Genomic DNA, 22,894 nt, shown 5'->3' with positions numbered 1-22,894 from the left:
ACAATGGCTAGAGCTGCACCGATCAGGGGCCAGGAGCTTCTTCCGGGTCTCCCACGCAGATGCAGGGGCTCAAGGACTTGGGCCATCTTCTACTGCTTTCCCAGGCCATAGCAGAGAGCTGAATCAGAAGTGGAGCAGCTGGGACTCAAACCAGTGCCCATGTGAGATGATGGCGCTTCAGACTAGGTTGTTAACCCTCTGCACCGCAGTGCCAGCCCCTAGCTTTTATTCTAAATTAGAAACTTGTGCCTAGTATTAATAAGAGTGATAGAGGTGAGAGCTGCTCATTCTGTCTTCTCTGAGAGAATTAAAATTTGTAGGGCTCTTACTTTCCGAGTTATCCTCACAGCCATCCCAGGAGATAGGTAATACTTCCTCTGCTGGGGGGCTTTGAGACTAAGAAGTAGACTCACTTATGCAAGAAATGTTCAGTTAGTGCCTGCCATGTGTGGTCAGTCCTGTACCAGGTGCTCTCACACACCCTGCCCTCATGGAACGTTGGTTGTGGAAGGATTCACACAGCTGCTCCTGCGAGGAGACTGTGACAGGCTGTGAAAGACAAGGGAGGATTTCAGTGTTGCTGAACAGCGTGGCCTGACCTGATCGGGGGTTTGGAAAGTCCTTTCTGCAGGAGGCGTGGTCCAGTGACTTGTCCAGAATACCCTCAGTGGTGGCAAAGCCAGTTTAGTCCCAGATTGTTGGCCTTCAGAGCCTCTGCTCTCTGCCCTGTACCGCTTGCCATCCCAATGGAGAAGAAATAAGATAAAATCTACACATTTTAGGTTCCTAAGAGCTGTCGGTCCTGCTTGTGGAAGTACTGAGACTGTGCATGGAAATTTGGGAAAATACCAAATATTCTAAGAGTTACTTCTGGTGAAAAAATTATCCCCCCTACCCCTTTATTAATCTTCTGTAACAAGCTAGGGGTGATCAGTATTTGTGGAGCATCTTGTCAAAGGCCGGCCACAGGTACTGTGATCCATATGTACTCTAGGTTGTGGGCTGAATTGTTTCATTTAGGGACAGACCATTGATTCTTGAGTGATCAGTACTACGTGATTGTCAGTAGGTGTTAACTGAATTAATAGCTGTTGTTTTCATCTAAAAAGAGATAACCATTCTGAAAGCACCCATAAACTTTTATATAGAAAAGAGGTTTCTATAAATATTACCTCAAGAGGTTTGGACATTAGGCTCCCTGTGTAGTTCATGGGTTCAAGTGCTAACTTGGTGCCTCTTGACCTGCAGTGATGGTGTCTGGGACCCTGAGAAGTGGCACGCTTCTCTCTACCCAGCTTCAGGGCGAAGCTCGCCGGTGGAAAGTCTGAAGAAAGAGTTGGAAACAGACCGACCTTCCCTGGTGCGCAGGATAGTAGGTGAGCACAGCCACTCCTGGGAGCAGTGATTTTGGGGACGTGGTGTTGGCTGCTAGCTTCATTCTAAGCTCTGAGAGTGTTAGGCATTGTAGAGGAATGTCATTATCAGGAAACTGATTTGCCAACCCAATTTTTCATAAGTTAGGGTAAAGTCGTAGTCTTCTGACATAGCAGTGGCATCCAGATTGTGTATGTGCTTTTGAATTGAAAGTGCTGATGTCTTACTGGATTGAAAAAATGTGGTTGGTAACATCGAGCTGTCCTGGAAATACTTCATCTTACATACGAAAGTAGTCCGCAGGTATACATTGGTTCCGGCAATTCTTAATTCATAGTGAACTGTGCTCTGAATACAGGGTTTGGAAGTGGTTTGAGAATAGCAGCACAGTTTGATCTTTTTTTTTTTTTTTTTTTTGACAGGCAGAGTGGACAGTGAGAGAGAGAGAGAGAGAGAAAGGTCTTCCTTTGCCGTTGCTTCACCCTCAATGGCCGCTGCGGCCGGCGTGCTGCAGCCGGCGCACCGCATTGATCCGAAGCCAGGATCCAGGTGCTTCTCCTGGTCTCCCATGGGGTGCAGGGCCCAAGCACTTGGGCCATCCTCCACTACCTTCCCGGGCCATAGCAGAGAGCTGGCCTGGAAGAGGGGCAACCGGGACATACCGTTTACCCCTTTATTGTAGAAAAGATATTTATGAATGAAGTGGAGATAGTGCAGTGGTGTCCCTCCAACAAAAAATTTATCATGTGAATCATTAGATGTCACAGAGACTATTAAAATGATAAGACCTGGCCGGCGCCGTGGCTCAACAGGCTAATCCTCCACCCTGCGGCGCCAGCACACCGGGTTCTAGTCCTGGTTGGGGCGCCGGATTCTATCCCGGTTGCCCCTCTTCCAGGCCAGCTCTCTGCTATGGCCCAGGAAGGCAGTGGAGGATGGCCCAAGTGCTTGGGCCCTGCACCCCATGGGAGACCAGGAGAAGCACCTGGCTCCTGGCTTCGGATCAGTGAGATGAGCCTGCCGCAGCGGCCATTGGAGGGTGAACCAACAGCAAAAAGGAAGACCTTTCTCTCTGTCTCTCTCTCTCACTATCCACTCTGCCTGTCAAAATAAATAAATAAATAAAAATAAAAAATGATAAGACCTGGAAAGAAACCTAAATGTCCAACAGTAGAAATGGGTTGAGTCAGCTTTGATACATAGATATGTAGTAATGTTTTTTTTTTTTTTTTTAAGATTTATTTATTTATTTGAAAGAGTTACATAGAGAGAGAGAGAGAGAGAGGTCTTCCATCCGTTGCTTCACTCCCAATGGGCCGCAACGGCCAGAGCTGCGCTGATTCTAAGCCAGAAGCTTCTTCCAGGTCTCCCATGTGGGTGCAGGGGCCCAAGGACTTAGGCCACCTTCCACTGCTTTCCCAGGCCATAGCAGAGAGCTAGATGGGAAGTGGAGCCAGCTGGGTCTCGAACCGGCGCCCATATGGGATGCCAGCGCTTCAGGCGAGGGCATTAACCCACTGCGCCATAGTGCCAGCCCCAACCTTGTTCTAAAAATGTGTTGCAGACATGTTTCTTGGCAAATGATATTCATGATAATACAAAGTCATAACCAAGTTGTACAAAATGGTACATAGTGTATCCTTGTTTTTGAAAAACAGACTGCACAGAAATTCTAGAAATGTATATGCCAAACATTCCAGAAGCTGTGAGAGGATTAAAGCCAGTTTTTCTTAAGGTGAGCTAGTTTTTAGTTTTCTGGTTTTTCTAGGAAGAGGTTTTTCTGTGTGGTGACACTTTTTTAACACCTTTATGGAGAGATAATTTAGATACAGTAGCCTGCTGTATGATAATTAGACTTATGTACATCTGTGAAACCATCACCACAATCAGAGTAATAAGCATTGACATCACCCCAGAAAGTCCCCTGTTGTCCCAGAGTCTCTTCCATTAACACCTCTTCACACTTCTGCCCCTGGAAAGTGCCAGTCTGCTTTCTATCAGGATACATTTGTTTGCATCGCCTAGAATTGTATCTCAGTGGAATTATTATGCTGTGTGCTCTTGGTATGTAGTTTCTTTCAGAAAAATTGAGATTTGTCCATGTTGGTGGATGTGTAACTATTGCCTGGTATCACGTTGTGTGGATTCCCCACAGTCTGTTGATCTGTTGGTGATTATATTTGCTGTTTCCAGTTTGGGGCTGTTAACGGACATTCATATCAAGTCTGTGTATGGACAGCTGCATTTCTCTTGGGTAAATAAGTCCCTAGGAGAAGACTGGCTGCATGGTATACTAGATTTATGTTTTGTCTTTTTTTTTTTTTTTAATTTATTTATTTTATTTGAAGTTACATCGAGGGAGGAGAGAGAGAGAGAGGGAGAGAAAGAAGGGATCTTCCATCCGAAGGTTCACTCCCCAATTGGCCGCAACAGCCGGAGCTGTGCCGATCCGAAGCCAGGAGCTTCTCCAGGTCTCCCACATGGGTGCATGGGCCCAACGACCTGGGACATCTTCTGCTTTCCCAGGCCATAGCAGAGAGCTGGGTGGGAAGTGGAGCGGCCAGGACTTAGAACCGGCACCCATATGGGATGCTGGTGCTTCAGGCCAGGGCGTTAACCCGCTGTGCCACAGCGCCGGCCCCTACATTTATGTTTAATGTTTTGAGAAACTGCTCAACTCTTCTGCAGAGTGGTTGTACCGTTTAACACTTCCTCTAGCAGTGTTAGAGTTCACTCACTCCACACCCTCACCAGCACTTGGAATGGTCAGTCTATTTTAATTTTAGCCATTGTAATGGGAGTATAATGGTAATACATGGTTTAATTTGGATTTCCCAAATGACTAATGTTGTTGGGTACTTTTTTGTGTGCTTATTGACCATCCGTATAACCTCTTTTTGGTAAAGTGTTCAACTGTCCATCCATTTTCTAATTGGTTTCTTTACTTTTTTTTTTTTTTTTTTTTTTTTATCTGAAAGGCAGACTTCCAGAGAGGGAGGGAGGGAGGGAGAGACAGACACACACACACACACACACACAGATCTTGGATCCACTGGTTCACTCCCCAGATGGCTACATCAGCCACGGCTGGGCCAGGCTAAAGCTGGGGAGCTTGTTTCAGGTTTCCCATGTGGGTGGCAGGAACCCAAGCACCTGGTTCATCTGCTGCTGCTTTTCCCAGGCCATTAGCAGGGAGCTGGATTGGAAATGGAGCAACCAGGATTCAAATCGGGGCCTATGTCAGACGCTGGTGTTGCGGGCAGCAGCTTTATTCACTACACCACAATGCCAGCCACTACTATTGAGTTTATATTATATGTTCTGGGTAGAGGTTTTTACTGAGAAATATGCTTTAAAACAGTTTCTCCCAATCTTTGGCTTGACTTTGTATTCTCTAAGACAGTGTTTTCCAACAAACAGAAGTTTTAATTTTAATGAAGCACAATGCATTTGTTTTGTTTTGTTTTAAAGATTTATTTATTTGTTTGAAAGTCAGAATTACACAGAAGGAGCGGTTGAGAGAGAAAGGTCTTTTTTGACAGGCAGAGTGGATAGTGAGAGAGAGAGAGACAGAAAGGTCTTCCTTTTGCCGTTGGTTCACCCTCCAATGGCCGCTGCGGCCAGCGCATCATGCTGATCCGAAGCCAGGAGCCAGGTGCTTCTCCTGGTCTCCCATGCGGGTGCAGAGCCCAAAGACCTGGGCCATCCTCCATTGCCTTCCCGGGCCATAGCAGAGAGCTGGCCTGGAAGAGGGGCAACTGGGATAGAATCCGACGCCCCGACCGAGACTAGAACCCGGTGTGCCAGCACCACAAGGCAGAGGATTAGCCTGTTAAGCCACAGCGCCGGCCGAGAAAGGTCTTCTGTCCACTGGTTCACTCCTCAGCTGGCCACAACGACCAGAGCTGCACTGATCCAGAGCCAGGAGCTTCTTCCAGGTCTCCCATGTGGGTGCAGGGGCCCAAGCACTTGGGCCATCTTCTGCTGCTTTCCCAGGCCATAGCAGAAAGCCGGATTGGAAGTGGAGCAGCCGGGACTTGAACCAGCACCCGTATGGGATGCTGGCTCTGCAGGCAGCAGCTTTACGCCGACCTCACATTTGTGGTTTTTTGTTTTGTTTTGTTTTTTGTTTCTTGTTTTTTTTTTTTTGTTTGTTTGTTTTGTTTTGTTTTGTTTTTGGACAGGCAGAATTAGAGACAGACAGAGAGAAAGGTTTTCCTTTTTCTGTTGGTTCACCCCCCAAGTGGCTTCTATGGCCAGTGTGTTGCTGCCAGCGCACTGTGCTGATCCGAAGCCAGGAGCCAGATGCTTCCTCTTGGTCTCCCACGTGGGTGCAGGGCCCAAGGACCTGGGCCATCCTCCACTGCCTTCCTGGGCCGCAGCAGAAAGCTGGACTGGAAGAGGAGTAACCGGGACAGAATCAGATGCCCCAACCAGGACTAGAACCCAGGGTACCGGCGCCGCAGGCGGAGGATTAGCCTAGTGAGCCACAGTGTTGGCCTTGCATTTGTTTTTAAAAAATTTATATGATTAGTATCGTGCCTAAAAATGCTTTGTGTAACCCTGTGTCAAGGATTTCCTCTTATATTTTCTTCTGTAATTTTTATAATTTTAGTTTTTACTTTTGTGGCTATGATCCATTTTGAATTAATTTTTGTGTGTGTTATCAGATACAGATTCAAATTTATTTTGGGGGATATGGGTATCAGTCTGTTCAGCACCTTCTGTTGAAGAGACTTTTTTTTTATTAAAGATTTATTTATTTCACAGGCAGAGAGAGGAAGAAACAGCATCCATGTGCTGCTTCACTCCCCAAATGGCCACAAGGCTAGGGTTTGTCCAAGCTGAAGCCAGGAGCCCTGGAGCTCCATCTGGGTCTCCCACGGACTTAGTCATCATCTGCTGCTTTCCCAGGTGGAGCAGCAAGGAGCTGAATTGGAAGCAGAGCAGCGAGGACTCCAGTCAGCACTCTGAAGTGGGATGCAGGCTTCTCGATCAGCATCTTATCCTGCAGCCACCCTAAACTAGGACCCTGATACTTTTTAAGGAGTTGTATTTTTCCAATATTGATGCCTACTGTTGATTCTTGACAAAAGCATTTGCTAACAGCCAAGTCTAGGGACTTAGACAAAATAAAGACATTATAAAGACTAATCATGGAAAGTAGTTTATCATAAAGTACATTCGGTGCTCCAGGGAGAAAAAACAGGACTCAGTCTTATGCAAATACAATGTCCATGCTACTCTGAATCTGTTGATAAACCCAGTTTTTCAACCCTCCCCCTAGCACTGATGGAATTAACACCTATGGGGAAAAGTACCCTTTTTGGTTTGCTTAACTTTGTCTCTCCCACATATTTCCAGACCCACGGGAGCGCGTGAAAGAAGACGACTTAGATGTTGTTCTCAGCCCACAGAGACGCAGCTTTGGCGGCGGCTGCCACGTGACAGCTGCTGTTAGCTCCCGGCGCTCGGGCAGTCCCTTAGAGAAAGACAGCGATGGACTTCGCCTGCTTGGTGGGCGTCGCATCGGCAGTGGAAGGATAGTCTCTGGCCGGGCCTTTGAGAAGGACCACCGTCTCAGCGAGAAGGACCTGCGGGACCTGAGAGACAGAGACCGCGAGAGGGACCACAAGGACAAGCGCTTCCGGGTTTGTCTTCAAGCCCCTCTGGGTGCCCCGAGTGCCTGGGGCCTTGCTACTCAGTTCTTTTTCACTGCAGCCTGCTCTTAAACCAGATCGGAAGAGAGAGAAATGGGGGCCGGGAGTGGCAGGTGGTGATGGGCCTCCAGTCTCCAGTGCAGTGTCTTCATTTCACTGTTGAGTGTTGCTCAGTTTAGCAAGACCTTGATGGACGTAGAAATGCTTTGACTAGAACTTTATTTTTTTTATTAACCTTGCTTTATTATACTTTTCCAGAGGGAGTTTGGGGATAGTAAGCGTGTCTTTGGCGAGCGTAGAAGGAATGATTCTTACACGGAAGAAGAACCAGAGTGGTTCTCGGCTGGACCCACGAGTCAGTCTGAAACCATTGAACTTACTGGCTTTGATGATAAGATACTAGAAGAAGATCACAAGGGGAGAAAAAGGACGAGACGGAGGACGGCCTCGGTGAAGGAAGGTCAGCACACACCCTGGGAGGGAAGTTCGCTGCTCTGAGACGAGCTGGGGCCGGCACTGGCTGACCTGGGCGCTCAGGCCGGCACAGGTGGTGGGGAAACGGCGAGCTTTGGATGTTGCAACCTGATTTTGAAACTGCTTCCTATGTGAGAATTCACTAAGTGCAGGCTGTGCTGGGTCTGCCTGCCATACTACACTGGAAAGCCTCATGTTGCCATGTGAGAACACCGTGTATGTGGAAGGGTGAAGGGTTCAAACCCCCAGAATGAGGAAACCGGTTGGAAAGAATCAGGAGTCTCACTAATTGTGTGCTAGACACAGCATGTTTTTCTGTCTATTCAGTTCTAACAACCCTGTGCAGCATGTGTGATTTTTATGCCCATTTCATTGATGAACAAGTGGAGGCTCCGGTTTGAGGTCTGTGCGTCTTGTCTGTGATGGCTGAGGGAGTAAGCAGTGAAGTTGGAGTTGGACGAGATGTTCTTGGGCTTCAAAGCCCACCTCCTTCCTCGTGGGGAAAGATCTTCCCAGGTCAGTGACCTCTGAGGCCTCTCCCAGACTTAGTTCTCTGAGCTGAGAGCTGAGGTCGAGTGTCTCCCTTCCCAAACAGCGAAGAATACACTGATGGAATCTCCACAGGGGGGCTTGTTCTCCTCAGTTGGAAGCAGGCAGTGCCTGCGATAACTGTCAGGGTTACTGTTAAGTTTTTAGTTATTGGAGACCAGAGAGAGAGCCACAGATAGAGCTCCTGTCCACTGGCATACTTTGCAAAGCCCACAGTGATCGGGAGGGGGAACCAGGAACTCGGTCCAAGTGCGCCGTGTGGGGAGGACAGGAACCCAGCTACTGAAACCGTCCGCGCTGCTCTGCAGGAAGCTGGGCTGAGGAGCCAGATGTTGGCCTCAGCTGGTTCTCCAGCGGCGCTCGGTCACCAGTTCTAGTGCCTTTCTGCCGCGAGCTTGAGCTGCAGATACACTAGGCAACGAAAGGGGAAAGCTGTTAATCCCTGAGTGAACAGTCCGTGCCACCATAAAACGGGGCATGTCGTTTAAGCAGAATTAAGCTAGTGGGATTTATTTAAAAGGATAAAGAAAAGAAGGGAGACATCCCAGTACTCTGTCTTTTGCTGATACACCCTAAAATACAACAGAAGGTTGACATTATCTTTGTTCATGAAACTGATAGGAAACTTGGGAGGCTTTGCTATGGAATTGCCTCTTATTTTCAGTTGAACTAAAACTACAGCAAGTGTGCCTTCTCTCCTGAAGATAAAGGTCAGGCTCTGGTGAGAAGACACTTGTCTTCTCTCCTTAAGTGAGATGAAATCTAGGTTTCAACCATTCTTTTTTTTTTTTTTTTTTTTTTTTAATTTATTTAAAGTCAGAGTTACACAGAGAGAGGAGAGAGAAGTCTTCCATCCACTGGTTTACTCCCTAATTGGCCACAACGGCCATAGGTATACCAATCCAGAGCCAGGAGCTTCCTCTGGGTTCCCCATGCAGGTGCAGGGGCTCAAGGACTTGGACCATCTTCTACTGCTTTCCCAGGCCATAGCAGAGAGCTGGATCAGAAGTGGAGCACTGGGACTCGAACTGGCACCCATATAGGATGCCAGCACTGGAGGTGGCAGCTTTACAGGCTACGCAACAGCGCCGGCCCCGGTTTCAACCATTCTTACATCCACAAGTGAAGGAGCCAGAAGAGTGAGACAGATTGGCAGCAGCCCCTCCTCCTAACAGACTGGGGCTTTGGGAGAAGGGGCTACCACGAGATCCTCTCACACAGGTTCCTTGGCAGAGCCTTGAATAGAAACCAGGGACCTAGTTCACCCTGTTAGTTAATGGCAGAAGGTCCCTAGGCTGTCTTGGCTGCTGTATAGAATGAGCCAGTTCTCTGTAGATTGACCCTGGCTGCAGAAATGAAAGATGAACAAACCCAAGTGTTATTCCCAGGGGAGGGATGATGCATCCTTTCAGTCATTTTTGTGTCATATCCAGCTTTTTGACTGAACTGAGGTGGCAGCAGTTCCCTGTGGCGCATACTATTGCTGGGAGCAATGAACAAGGCAGACATGGTCATTCATGCTGCCAGATTTTTTTTTTTTTTTAAGATTTATTTATTTACTTGAAAGAGTTACACAGAGAGAAGGAGAGGCAGAGAGAGAGAGAGGTCTTTCATCCACTGGCTCACTCCCCAGGTGGCTGCAACAGCCAGAGCTGCGCCGATCCAAAGCCAGGAGCTTCTTCTGGGTCTCCCATGTGGGTGCAGGGGCCCAAGCACTTGGGCCATCTTCTACTGCTTTCCCAGGCCACAGAAGAGAGCTGGATCAGAAGAGGAGCAGCCGGGACTTGAACCAATGCCCACATGGGATGCCGGCACTGCAGCTGGTGGCTTTTCCCACTATGCCACAGTGCCGGCCCCCGCTGCTGCCAGATTTTAAAGCTGGTAGATATTGAGCACCTCTAGAGGGCCCAGAGCTTGGTTATAGTGGTGAGTCAAACAGTTTGAATATGTACTCCTTTTATAACCAGGGAAAATAGAAATTGTGTTTTTTTTTTAAAGATTTATTTATTTATTTATTTGACAGGCAGAGTTAGAGAGAAAGGTCTTCCTTTTTCTGTAGGTTTCATCCCCCAAATGGCCGCTACTGCCGGCGCACTGCACCGATCCATTTTTATCTAAAGTCAGTTACACTGAGAGAGGAGAGAGTGAGTCTTCAATCCGATGGTTCACTCTCCAATTGGCCACAATGGCTGGAGCTTCGCCGATCCAAAGCCAGGAGCTTCCTCTGGGTCTCCCACGTGGGTGCAGGGGCTCAAGGACTTGGGCCATCTTCTGCTGCTTTCCCAGGCCATAGGGAGAGCTGGATCAGAAGTAGAGCAGCCGAGACTTGAACTGGTGCCCATATGGGATGCTGGCACTTCAGGCCAGGGCGTTAACCCACTGTACCACAGCGCTGGCCCAGGGGGAAATTGTTAAAAACCCCTAGTGATGGAAAAGACAATTTTGGTTTTCCTGCTTTGTAATGAAAGCATGTGCTGATTCTAAAATGTAATCAGGTGTTCTTAGTTATCTGCCTGGGCCCCTGGCTTTTGAGTGTGTCACCGTCACTGGCCTCTGCTGGTGTGCACTGCCACCCACTGGTGCCGCTCTCAGCTGTCAGGCCCAGTCTGCTTTCTAGAGAACTCTGCTGGCTGAAGTTGCATGCACCCTTTTTGCTGCTTTCAGAAGCCATTCATCTGTTGATGTCCAGTCCAACACAAAATCAAAACAAATCAGTGGTTTCTGTTGTAAATGTATGAGCAAAGTGCAGATGCGCCTTCCTGGTACTCATCCCTGAACTGGGAAACAGAACTCCGGCAAATGTCTGTTGCTTGTCCTGAAGTGGGCGTGGCAGGTTCTGGTTGATAAACGCGGGTCAGGGAGAAGCACTGTCAAGTGGAAAGGACGCAGATTGCTGGCCTTGATTAGGTTGCTAAGTTGACTACTTCTCCTGGGGCTCAGTCCTTGACTGGAAAGCGCTGATGCAGCATTTCAGTGTAACGGTCAGTCTTTAAGGACAGGGTTTGCCACCGGCAGCTGGCCACAGAGGTGTGCTGACCCGCTGGAGACATGGCCCGTTGCCCTGTCTGTGGCCGACGTACACGTGTCTCACTGGTTGCTCTGAGCTCTCTCCAGGTGTCTCTGGAGGAGCCTTGCCGCTTGCTTATGTGCAGACTTCGGGCAGGCCAGCCATGGGACCTGTCGGCTGTTTCATAGCCCTGCTTTGCTGTCTGGATTTTCGGAGGGTTATCAGAATGAAGGCAGAAGATTGCATTCAGCCCCTCTTGGTCTAGAATATCATGACTGTGATTGTTGGAGACTTGTGCAACTTTTTATATTTTTTCTTCTAGGAAGACATTATAATCTTGACAGACAGGTCACTGATAGGTGCTTTGGCCAGAGGGGTGTGGGAGTTCTTTTCATCAAATAAAATGCTAAATGGATAGTATTTCTCAGTGCTTTTTTTTTTTAAATAAACCTCCAAATGATTTTTTTTTTACCCTAAGGATTTTGCTTTTTACCCATTCTCTGGCTAAACTAAGATATTAGATACCAGCTGGCACAGTGGCACACTTGGCTAATCCTCCGCCTGCAGCGCTGGCACCCTGGGTTCTAATCCCGGTTGCTCCTCTTCCACTCCAGCTCTCTGCTGTGGCCCAGGAGGATGGCCCAAGTGCTTGGGTCCCGGTACCCACGTGGGAGACCAGGAGGAAGTACCCGGCTCCTGGCTTCTGATCAGCGTAGCCCCAGCCATAGCGGCCATTAGGGGAGTGAACCAACAGAAGGAAGACCTTTCTCTCTCACTGTCTATAACTCTGTCTTTGTCTCTCTCACTGTCTAACTCTGCCTGGCAAAAAAAAAAAAAAAAGATATTAGATACCTTAAATATTAGCATCTGGTCAATTCACTTAGCCCTTATTTTCCACAATAGAAATAACTGAATATTATTGACTTTATATGTACATATATATATATAAAGTCAATAATATTCATATACATATATTCATATACATATATATGTATATATATATATAATTAAAGCTAGTTGCTAGTGAGCCTTTTTTTGTTTTTTTGGATTTTGATTTATTTGAGAAGTAGAGCTACAGAGAAATAGAGGTCTTCCATCTGCTACTCCCCAAATGGCTGCAACAGCTGAAGCTGGACTGATCGAAAGCCGGGATACTGGAGCTTCTTCCTTGTGGGTACAGGGGCCCAAGCACCTGGGCCATCTTTCACTGCTTTCCTAGGCCATAAGCAGAGAGCTAGATCAGAAGAGCAGCAATTGGGATTCAAACTGGCACCCATATGGTTTGCCTGCACCACAGGCGGAGGCTTAGTCTTCTGTGCCACAGTGCTGGCCTCAACATTATTGATTTTTTTTTTTAATGAATTGTTGTTGTCTAGGCTACTAAGTGTTTGTGTTTGTTTGTTTTTAAGATTTATTTGAAAGGCAAAGCTACAGAGAGGCAAAGAGGTCTTCCATCCACTGATTCACTCCCCAAATGGATACAGGGGCCCAAGCACTTGGGCCACCTTCTACTGCTTTCCCAGGCCACGCAGAGAGCTGGATGGGAGGTGGAACAGCCGGAACTTGAACTGGCGCCCATGTGGGATGCTGGCCCTGCAGGCAGTGGCTCTACATTGTTGACTTTTAAGTGTTCCCAGCACTAGAGTAAGACAAGGTTGACTGGAGCAGGTTTCCATCCCTTAGAAGGTTCAGTCTCACTAGTTACTATATAGTGTGATGAGTACTCAGACATAATGCAAGGGTTATGAAAAAGGCTGTGAATAATTTACTTGGGAGGGCAAAAATGGGTAGGCAGGGCAGTCTTCTTAGAGTAGGTGACATTTGACCTTTGCCTTCAGGGGTGAGCTACAATCAACCTGTCGGCAAGTGAGAATCACTCTTGCCCATTTCACATGAGTAAATATCTTAGGCTGCTGTGCTGTGTGTTGAAGTGGCGGGACAGGTATGTGGACAGAGGCAAAGGCACATTAATTTAGTTCTATTCTTAAGTAGTATACTTGCAAGAACTATCTTTTGGGAAAAAAATATATTCAGGGCAAATGTTTAACATAGCAGTTAAGCTGCTTAAGATGTCCATTCCCACATTGGAGCGCCTGGGTCAGTCTCTGCCTGCTCCTCGTTCCAGTTTCCTGTGACGCAGACCCTTGGAGGCAGCGGGTGGTGGTTCAAGTGGTTGCATTCCTGCCATCCACATGGGGGATGTGGATTGAGTTCTGGCTGTTGGTTTTGGCGTTGACCAGCCCTGGCTGTTTTGGGCACTGGGGCAGTGAACCGGTGAACCAGCAGATGGGAGCACTCTCACTCTGTCTCCCAGTTAGTAAATTAATTAATGAAATCATTTCATGGATTTTAGAAATAAAATTTTCCCATTAGAAGCAGAACTCACTACACTATAGGAAACTTGAAGTATTTGAGGAAGGGGACCCTGAGCTTTCCCTGTCAGCTTTGTGACCCGGCTTGTTGGTAAGGCTCTTGTCCTCCTCTGGTTCCCATAGGAGGGAGGCTGTGCAGTGGTCTTATTCTGTCCAGGGCAGTACCTGCACAAGAAGTCAGCTTTTAACATGATCTGTGGCTCTTGTGCATGTGTGTTGAAGGCCGCAGCCACAGAGCCCGTCCTGGTTCCCTTGATGAAGCTGTTCTGTGCTGGTTCTGCTTTCAGGCCTAGTCGAGTGCAATGGCGGAGTGGCTGAAGAGGATGAGGTGGAGGTCATCCTTGCACAGGAGCCTGCTGCTGATCAGGAAGTGCCAAGGGAAGCGGTCTTGCCTGAGCAATCTCCAGGAGAATTTGACTTTAATGAGTTCTTTAACCTTGATAAGGTGCCATGCTTGGCTTCGGTGAGTGTAGTAGCACACTTAACTAATGTGGATAGAGCAACTGTAGGGTTAAATCTGACATGAGTATTTACGATTTTTTTTTTTTTTTTTGCTGGATGCTTTGGGGGTTTTGGCTTTAAATATGTGAATTTTTATTGGCTTTGTCTTGAGAGCCTCAGTGGAAATGACTAAATGAGAATTCTGTACAAATTAGCTTTTTCTAAGCTGACCCCATTGTGATAAAAATTCTTCAGACATTTAAAAAAAATTGTCTTCCCCCCTTGTCCCTCGCATTGGTTCACTCCCCAAATGTCCACAACTTCCTGGCCAAAGCCAGGAGCTGGAAGCTTAGTCTGTGTCTCTCATGGGTGGCAGTGACCTGAGTATTGGAACCATCGCCTGCTGCCTCCCAGGGGTGTGCATGAGCAGGAAGCCGGACTGAAAAGCAGAGCTGAGACCTGAGCCCCAGAAGTGATGTGGGACATGGTGTCTTAACCATGAGGTCAGGTGCCCATTGCTCATACTGTCTTTTTTAAAATTGAATGGTTTGTCAGTAGGAATGGGTGCTGTGTTTGTTTGTTTGTTTGTTTGTTTAATTTTTATTTAAAAGATAGAGACAGATCTTCCATCTGTTAGTTCAGTCTCCAAATGCCCACAATAGCCAAGGAGGGCTGGGCCAGGCCAAAGCCAGGAGCTTCTTACTGGTCTCCCGTATGGGTCCAGGGGGCCTAAATACTTGGGCCATCTTCCACTGCTTTTCCCAGGCTGTTAGCAGGGAGCTGGGTTGGAAGTGGAGCAGCCAGGACACAAACCAGCATCCATATGGGATGCCAGCATCACCAGCAGCAACTTTACCCACCATGCCACAACACCAGCTCCCGGATGAGATACAGTTTAAAAAGCTATTTGGCCAAAAGTGTCTGTGTGCTCCAGATTGTTTTATTGACAGCACCAAATATGTGCATTTGACCAGTCCTTTAGTGTCAGTGGCTTGTAGAATTTTACTTAGATTCTATTCCTTAACTGGCTGCTTATTGTTTTATTACTACACGAGCAGACAAAACTAGCACAGGAGAGCAGGCAACATCAGCTTGTCTCCTTTGTCGTCTGCCTGCTCCTCTGTGCCCAAAAGATGGCCACCCAGATTGGCCGAGTAGGTGGAACAGACCACCAACAACTAGGACTTCTTAAATTCCCTATGAAGAACCAGCTTTTATTTCCACTCTATTATTCACAAAGTCATGGCAGTACCAATTTGCTGTAAAAGTTTTTGAGCATTTGCTCCCATTTGGTGAACTTACTTGTTTGAACACCACACTTGTCCACAGCATTGCACTGCTTGGAAACATGTGCAGTGTGGCTCCAAATGAGCTATGGCAACTGTTTGGTTGTCTTTTGGTTCACTCTCATGATGAGGGTCATATTCAGATGTGATCTTAATTTACATAATTCAGACTGAGTGGTCCTCTCAAATTCTTAACTTCTTGGGGCACAGTGATTTATTTGAAATATTTCTTTTTGTTTTTTAAAGATTTATTTATTTATTTGAATGGCAGAGTTATAGAGAAGGAAAGATGGGGAGTGATCTTCAATCCGCTGTTTCATTCCCCAAATGGCTACAATGGCCAGGGTTGTGCCAGGCTGAAACAGGGAGTGGAGCAGTCAGGACTTACACTAGCGCCCATGTGGGATGCTGGCACTGTAGGCAGTAGCTCAACCTGTAGTAACAGAGTGCCAGCCCCAAAGTACTTCTTTTTAACATGAGATTGAATATATTTTCATAAATTAGTCACTTGAATTTCCTTTTTTTTCCTCCCAAGGATTTATTCAACTGGAAGGTTGAGTTAGAGAGGAGAGACAGAGAAAGACTTTTCCATCCACTGGTTCATGCCCCAAATGGCTGTAACAGCCGAGGCTGGGCCAGGCTGAAGCCAGGAGCTTCATCCATTTCTCCCACATGGGTGGCAGGGGCCCAAGTACTTGGGCCATCTTCCACTGCTTTCCCAGGCACATTAGCAGGGAGCCGGATCGGAAGTGGAATAGCCAAGACTCAAACCGGCGCCTCTATGGGATGCTGGTGTGACAGGCAGCAGCTTTACCCACTGCTCCACAAAGCAGGCTCCCACATGATTTATGTTTTATGTTTACATCAGCTATTTAGTGACTCGTTTGTTTTGCATTGTCTTAGAAGACAGATGGAAATCTTGTAGAAAGTTTTTATAAGTAGGGCAAAACTTGAAGACAGAGGAAACAAGCTCTTAGCAACAAAAATGTAGACACACCTTTTTTTTTTTTTTTTTTTTGACAGGCAGAGTGGACAGTGAGAGAGAGACACAGAGAGAAAGGTCTTCCTTTGCTGTTGGTTCACCCTTCAATGGCCGCTGCGGCCAGCACGCTGCAGCCAGCGCACTGCGCTGATCCGATGGCAGGATCCAGGTGCTTCTCCTGGTCTCCCATGGGGTGCAGGGCCCAAGCACTTGGGCCATCCTCCACTGCACTCCCAGGCCACAGCAGAGAGCTGGCCTGGAAGAGGGGCAACCGGGACAGAATCCGGTGCCCCGACTAGGACTAGAACCCAGTATGCTGGCGCCGCAAGGCGGAGGATAAGCCTGTTGAGCCACGGCGCTGGCTCTAGACACACATTTTTACAGTTTTCAGTTTATCTTCCATCTGCTGGTTCACTTCCATTATTGCAGCAGCTAGAGATGGGCCATGTGGAACCCAGGACCTGGAATTCCATCTTGTTCTGCTATACGTGTGGCAGGGCCTCAAGCACATGAACCATTTCTCTGGCCTCCCAGAGTGCACTAGCAGGAAGCTGGATCAGAGGCAGCATAGCTAAGACTCAAATTGGCACTCTAGCATGGGACAGGCATCCTAGTGGCAGAAACAGAGTAGCTGGGACGCGAGTCGGCCCTCCAGTGTGGATGTGGTGTCATGCAGGCTTAACCCACTGTGTCACAACACCTGCTCCCTGGCTCCACCCCTGATTCTGAGCTTCCTGGGAGGCGGTGGGTGATGGCTCTAGTAGCTAGGTCACTGACACCATGTGGGAAGTCCCAGGTTGAGTTCTTGTTTGCTAGCTTTGGCCTGGCCCTTTACTTTTACAATGCCTACTTATTGTATTCTTTGTACAGTCTCCAGTTTCTCACACTGAGACATCACTTACAGTGCTTACACTATAATGCAAAATTGGTGCACTTGAAAGTCAGCATTCCTTAACGTGTAAGAGTCTGTAAGTGGAGTGGGACTGAAATTGAGTAATTCCTCTGAAGATAAAAATTCTAGAAATAATCATCAAATTGGGCTCTTCACTTAAAATTCCTGAAAGAAAAGTACTTTGTGGCTTAATTTGAGTATGGATCATGAAAGTATTCTTCAAGATAATAATAAAAATGTAAATCTAACCTTCCCCTGCTAAACTTTGAAAACTACGGGTTTCAGACTTCAAATCACAGTAACCAGTTCTGTCATTGTTGTACCAGTTTTTAGAAAAAATTTTGTGTTCCATTTATCAGTGCTTAGAGAAGGGGAAATATGTACCTTATTTTCAAGAATATGCCTCATTTAAATGAAAGAGAAACAGATCATCCATCTGCTGGTTCACTCCCCATATGGCTGCTATAGCCGGGGCTGGACTGAGCCAAAGCCAGGAGCCAAAAGCTTTCTCTGGGTCTCCCACATGGGTGTGGGGGCCCAAGCACTTGGGCCATCCTCTACTGCTTTCCTAGGCACGTTACCAGGGAGCTGGATTGGAAGTGGAGCAACCAGAACTCGAACTGGTGCCCTTATTGAATGCCAACATCGCGGGCAGCAGCTTAGCCCACTGTGCCATAATGCCAGCCCCATTGCTTTATCTTTTCTAAATATTGATAGGAATACTGAAGAAATATCAATTAGGTATTTAAATGGATTTATGATAGAATTGAAAATTCACATTTTAGAGTTTGTTGATCAAATTTGTAAGAAGGATTAGTGGGGTTCAGCACTGGTACATCTGGTTTAGCTGCAGTGTGCAACCTGCCTTCCCATATCTGAGTGCCAGTTCAAGTCTCTGCTTCTCTGCTTCCAGTGCAGCTTCCTGTTAATGTGCCTTAGAATGCAGTGGAAGATGGCCCAGGTGTGTGTTTGGGCACCTGCCACCCATGTGGAAGACCAGGATGGGGCTCCTGGCTCCTGGCTGTTGCAGCCACTTAGGGAGGGAACCAGCATGTGGAAGATCTCTCTTTCCTCTCTATTTTTCCCTCTCTGTTGCTCTGCCTTTCTGATTAAATAAATCTTACTTGTAGAGGATTGGCAGTAGAATGATTATTTTGAAACAATGTTGAAGAAATTATCTCTGATCATAGTATACCATTTTATTGCCCTTTTTACTAAGTTGAAACTCTGGAGGTTGGATTTGAAAGAAAACAAAAACCTGGAAAGTACCCACTAAGCTCAGGCGAGTTAGAAATCAGTTGATGTTGGCGGGTGCCGCGGCTCACTAGGCTAATCCTCCACCTGCGGCGCTGGCACACCGGGTTCTAGTCCTGGTAGAGGCACCGGATTCTGTCCTGGTTGCTCCTCTTCCAGTGCAGCTCTCTGCTGTGGCCTGGGAGTGCAGTTGAGGATGGCCCAAGTGCTTGGGCCCCTACACCCTTATGGGAGACCAGGAGAAGCACCTGGCTCCTGGCTTTGGATCAGTGCAGTGCACCGGCCACAGTGGCCACTGGGGGGTGAACCAATGGAAAAAGGAAGACCTTTCTCTCTGTCTCTCTCTCACTGTCCACTCTGCCTGTCAAAAAAGAAAAAGAAAAAAATCAGTTGATGTTTCCTTTCATACTCTGACATTTTCTAAACTTTGACTTGGAATGAGGGTCTTGATGAGATCTCTTTCTCTCGGCTTCTAAAGTGGTCAGGGTTGAATTTCATGTGATGTTTTTACAACCTTGGCTAAGTTTGCAGAGGCTTTCTGTTCATTGGTTCCCCATTCATGACTCCTGGTGAAGGCCTCCTGTGTGCTGGACAGGGGAAGCCTTCGTTCTGGGGCTAGTTTCTATTTTGAAGCTGCCATCTCAGAGCATGTGGTGGGACATGGGGTTTCTAATGTGGGAAGGAACAGAAAGTGGAACAGTGGTGCATGGGCTTTGTTAGGATATGCCTGGAAAGTACATCATGGTTGGTGGTGATCCAGTTTGTGTTACAAATGAAAGGAAAAAAATTAAAGGTGTTAAAATCCCGAGTCTGAGGTTATTTACCTTCACGTCAGCACCGTGAAGGATGTTTTCTTAGTAAGTGAGCTGTTCTTAAAATTTGAACCTTCTTGTCCTCTTTCACCTACAAATGATTGTCTTAGCTCCCATTGTTTTTCTCTTCAGATGATAGAAGACGTCTTGGGAGAAGGCTCCGTCTCTGCCAGTCGGTTCAGTAGGTGGTTCTCCAACCCGAGCCAGTCGGGGAGCCGATCCAGCAGCCTTGGGTCGACACCACATGAAGAGCTGGAGAGACTTGCAGGTAACATGGCTCAGGTTCTGGCTTGAATGCAAACTGGAACTTCCTCTGACAGGATTCACTCTGTCTTTGTCAGAGGTCCATTAGGGTCAGAGGATCTCTAGAGACTGAAAAGCCTTTCCTTTATGTCCTTTTAATACTGTTCAAGATAAGTTTGTGTGCTTTATTGAGACAGTTAATTTAGAATATGTTTGTTTGCAATATCAGGTCTGGAGCAAGCCATCCTCTCTCCTGGACAGAACTCGGGGAATTATTTTGCTCCTATACCATTGGAAGACCATGCTGAAAATAAAGTAGACATTTTAGAAATGCTACAGAAAGCCAAAGTGGATTTAAAACCTCTTCTTTCCAGCCTTTCTGCAAATAAAGAAAAACTTAAAGAGAGCTGTAAGTGCTGATGAGAGTCTGCTTTAGATATCTGTAAAGCTCTGGGTGCTCATGGTCCTAACATCTGAAAAGCTCTGGGTGCTCATGGTCCTAACATCTGAAAAGCTCTGGGTGCTCATGGTCCTAACATTTGAAAAGCTCTGGGTGCTCATGGTCCTAACATCTGCTGTTTGACCAGAAGTGAATGTGTGGTGCAGTTGTTCATGTTCTGTTACCAAAAAATCCTCTGTCAAGCAGTGCCTTGTCCTCGAGAACCTGGTAGGCCCCATGGTAAGAACACTGCCTCCGAGCCTCAGCTTGTCATGCTCCGGAGGGTGTTTCCCTTCTCCCAAGCCTAACTTGGCAGTTCCCACAACTTTGCCCCCGTCTACCATGTTCTTGCTAAGGCTCCAAGCCCTCAGCATAAAAGCTGCAGTGACCACAGCACAGGTAACAGTCTTGCTGATGTCGGGCTGCTTGGACTCCTGCCTGAGGTCATGGAAGGCTCATCGTATACTTCTGCAGGACGCAGAGCGGGATCTTGTCACACTTCATAGCATAGCACCTCAAGGTCGTGGTCCCCAGTTTCTGACATGTAAAGATCTTAGGTTGAGCTGATGCCTGCTCTTAATAAACACACCACGAGATGCTTCCTGCCACTAGGCAGTATGATTTCACGTGTTTTCGTTTGTCTGGCTTTGGTGTCGGCCTTTACAGAAACCTCCCTCCAGTTGTGAAGTACATATTTCAGCTGAGCCATGATGGTAACCAAGGAGAAGCCCTACCACAGGCCCTTTGCTTGTTTAACTGGAATGTTTTCAACTTCCCAGCACATTCGGGGGTCGTGCTTTCGGTGGAAGAGGTGGAAGCAGGGCTCACGGGCCTGAAGGTGGACCAGCAAGCGAAGAACTCGACTCCCTTCATGGCAGAGCACTTAGAGGAGCCCCTGAGTGCCGGAACCAGCAGTCGGCCACTCAAGAAAGACGGCGATATGACTGCTTTCAACAAGCTAGTGAGCACCATGAAGGCGAGCGGGACTCTGCCTTCTCAGCCCAAAGTCAGCGTAAGTATTTGGCCAAACCCAAGCCTTTTCTGCTTTTGCTTTTCTGTTCACGTCCCACCATAATACGTGGGCTTCTGAACAGGCATCCTGAATGAGGTGGGAATTCTTTAGTGGTCGTCAGTCCCTGTTCTCACGTGTTCCTTGATTATTGATATATTATGTTGCTAGAAAAACAGGCTTGTGCTGAATATATCTCTGCTGTGGGGGGCAGTAGGAAGACTGTCAAATCGAATCTTACTCAGTGCCTGCATGCCTTAATTACTGCTAAAAAAAGATCTCAGACTATCTTTGGATGAGCTGGTTATTCAGATACTTAGGTTCCTGTAGCTTACTGCATTATTACAGTAAAATCTTCACACCTTCTAATGACTCACCGGTATCTGGGACTGCCTGCTTCTTTGATGATTGGCAGCTGACAGTCATATTACAAATCATTTGTGATGTAGATTTTACTGAAGATAGTTGCATCCTGGTAATTTATTGATGGAAAAGCTGGTGGTTTTTAAATTTCTTTTTAAGATGCATTTATTTGAGAGGCAGAGTAACAGGAAGAGACAGATCTTCCATCTCCTGGTTCACTCCCCAAATGGTGGCCACAGCAGCTAGTGCTGGGCCCTGTTGAAGCCAAGAGCCAGGAACTCCATCCATATTTCCCTCTTGGGTAGCAGGGGCCCAAGCACTTGGGCCATCTGCTGCTTTCCCAGGCACATCAGCAGAGAGAGCTGGATCAAAATGGAGCAGTTGCAACTCAAACCAGCACTCTAATACAGGATGCTGGCATCGCAAGCCATGGTTTAACCCACTCTGTCATGATGCTGGCTCTTCCAATTTTTTTTAAAATATTTATTTTATTTATTTGAAAGAGAAATAGAGACAGAGGAGAGATCTTCCATCTGCTAGTCACTCCCGAAATGGCCTCAACGGCCAGAGCCGAGCCAGTCCGAAGCCATGAGCCAGGAGTTTCTTCCGGGGCTCCTGCGTAGGTGCAGGGGCCCAAGCACTTGGACCATCTTCCACTGCTTTCCCAGGTGCATTAGCAGGGAGCTGGATCAGAAGTGCAGCAGCAGGAACTTAAACAGGTGCCTATATGGGATGCTGATACTTTAACCCACTGAGCCACAGCGCCAGCCCCCCCCCGCCCCATTTTTTTTTAAAGACTTATTTATTTATTTAAAAGAGTTATACAGAAAGAAAAGGAGAGGCAGAGAGAGAGAGGGAGGTGTCTTCCATCCACTGGTACATTCCTCAGTTGGCTGCAATGGCCAGAGCTGAGCCAATCAGGAGCCAGGAGCTTCTTCCGGGTCTCCTAGGCAGGTGCAGGGGCCTAAGGACTTGAGCCATCTTCTACTGCTTTCCCAGGCCATAGCAGAGAGCCAGATCAGACATGGAGTAGCTGGGGTCTGAACCAGCTGTGGTGGAGCGGGTAAAGCCACTGCCTGCAGTGCCAGCATCCCATATGGGCGCCAGTTCAGGTCCCAGCTGCTCCAATTCCGATCCAGCTCTCTGCTATGGCCTGGGAAAGCAGTAGAAGATGGCTCACGTCGTTGGGCCTCTGCACCCACGTGGGAGACCTGGAAGAAGCTGCTGGCTTGGCGCAGCTCTGGCTGTTGGAGCCAGTTGGGGTGAGTACCAGCAGATGGAAGACCTCTCTCTATGTCTCTGCTTCTCTCTCTGTGTAACTCTTTCAAATAAATAAGTAAATCTTTAAAAAAAAAAAAAAAAAGACATGAAGTTAGATTACAGGGTGACTGCATTTCAGTAAATGCAAGTGTACAGCATATATTGGTCATTGTCCTTACAGTTTTTAGAGTGGTTTTTAGCCATGGTGTGTTAATATTGCTGTCACTTGTCCAGATAAAGTAATGGGGAGCAGAGTTAACTCTGAATAATGAAAACATAAGTGCAGATTTACTTTTATTAAGTTACGGAATTTACTGAACCAGGTTTTCCCTCTTTTTATCTTCACTTCTTTGCCAGAGAACTTCAAATTAGCCTTAGTGTGATTGATTGATTGATTTGAAAGGCAGAGTTACAGAGAGACAGTGAGGCAGAGATCTTCATCTGCTGGTTCAGTCACCAAATGGCCGCAGTGGCCAG

General features: G+C 47.2%; 1 protein-coding gene across 4 annotated transcripts in view; it reads left to right on the top strand.

Moving 5' to 3' along the window:
- EIF4ENIF1 (eukaryotic translation initiation factor 4E nuclear import factor 1) overlaps positions 1–22,894 on the top strand; it is a 56,398-nt gene that overhangs the window by 22,123 nt on the left and 11,381 nt on the right. For all 4 annotated transcript variants that reach the window (XM_062182734.1, XM_062182730.1, XM_062182732.1 and 1 more), the window contains exons 4-10: positions 1,249–1,376; positions 6,739–7,025; positions 7,293–7,494; positions 13,724–13,899; positions 19,236–19,371; positions 19,576–19,755; positions 20,565–20,797. In XM_062182734.1, the coding sequence (XP_062038718.1) occupies positions 1,249–1,376; positions 6,739–7,025; positions 7,293–7,494; positions 13,724–13,899; positions 19,236–19,371; positions 19,576–19,755; positions 20,565–20,797 (1,342 nt within the window). The remainder of the gene's footprint in view (positions 1–1,248; positions 1,377–6,738; positions 7,026–7,292; positions 7,495–13,723; positions 13,900–19,235; positions 19,372–19,575; positions 19,756–20,564; positions 20,798–22,894) is intronic.

This window comes from Lepus europaeus, chromosome 23 (assembly GCF_033115175.1).
Source record: "Lepus europaeus isolate LE1 chromosome 23, mLepTim1.pri, whole genome shotgun sequence".
NCBI classification, from domain to species: Eukaryota; Metazoa; Chordata; class Mammalia; order Lagomorpha; family Leporidae; genus Lepus; species Lepus europaeus.
The sequence above is the reverse complement of the archived record's forward strand: the minus strand, read 5'-3'. Positions and strand labels throughout refer to the sequence as shown.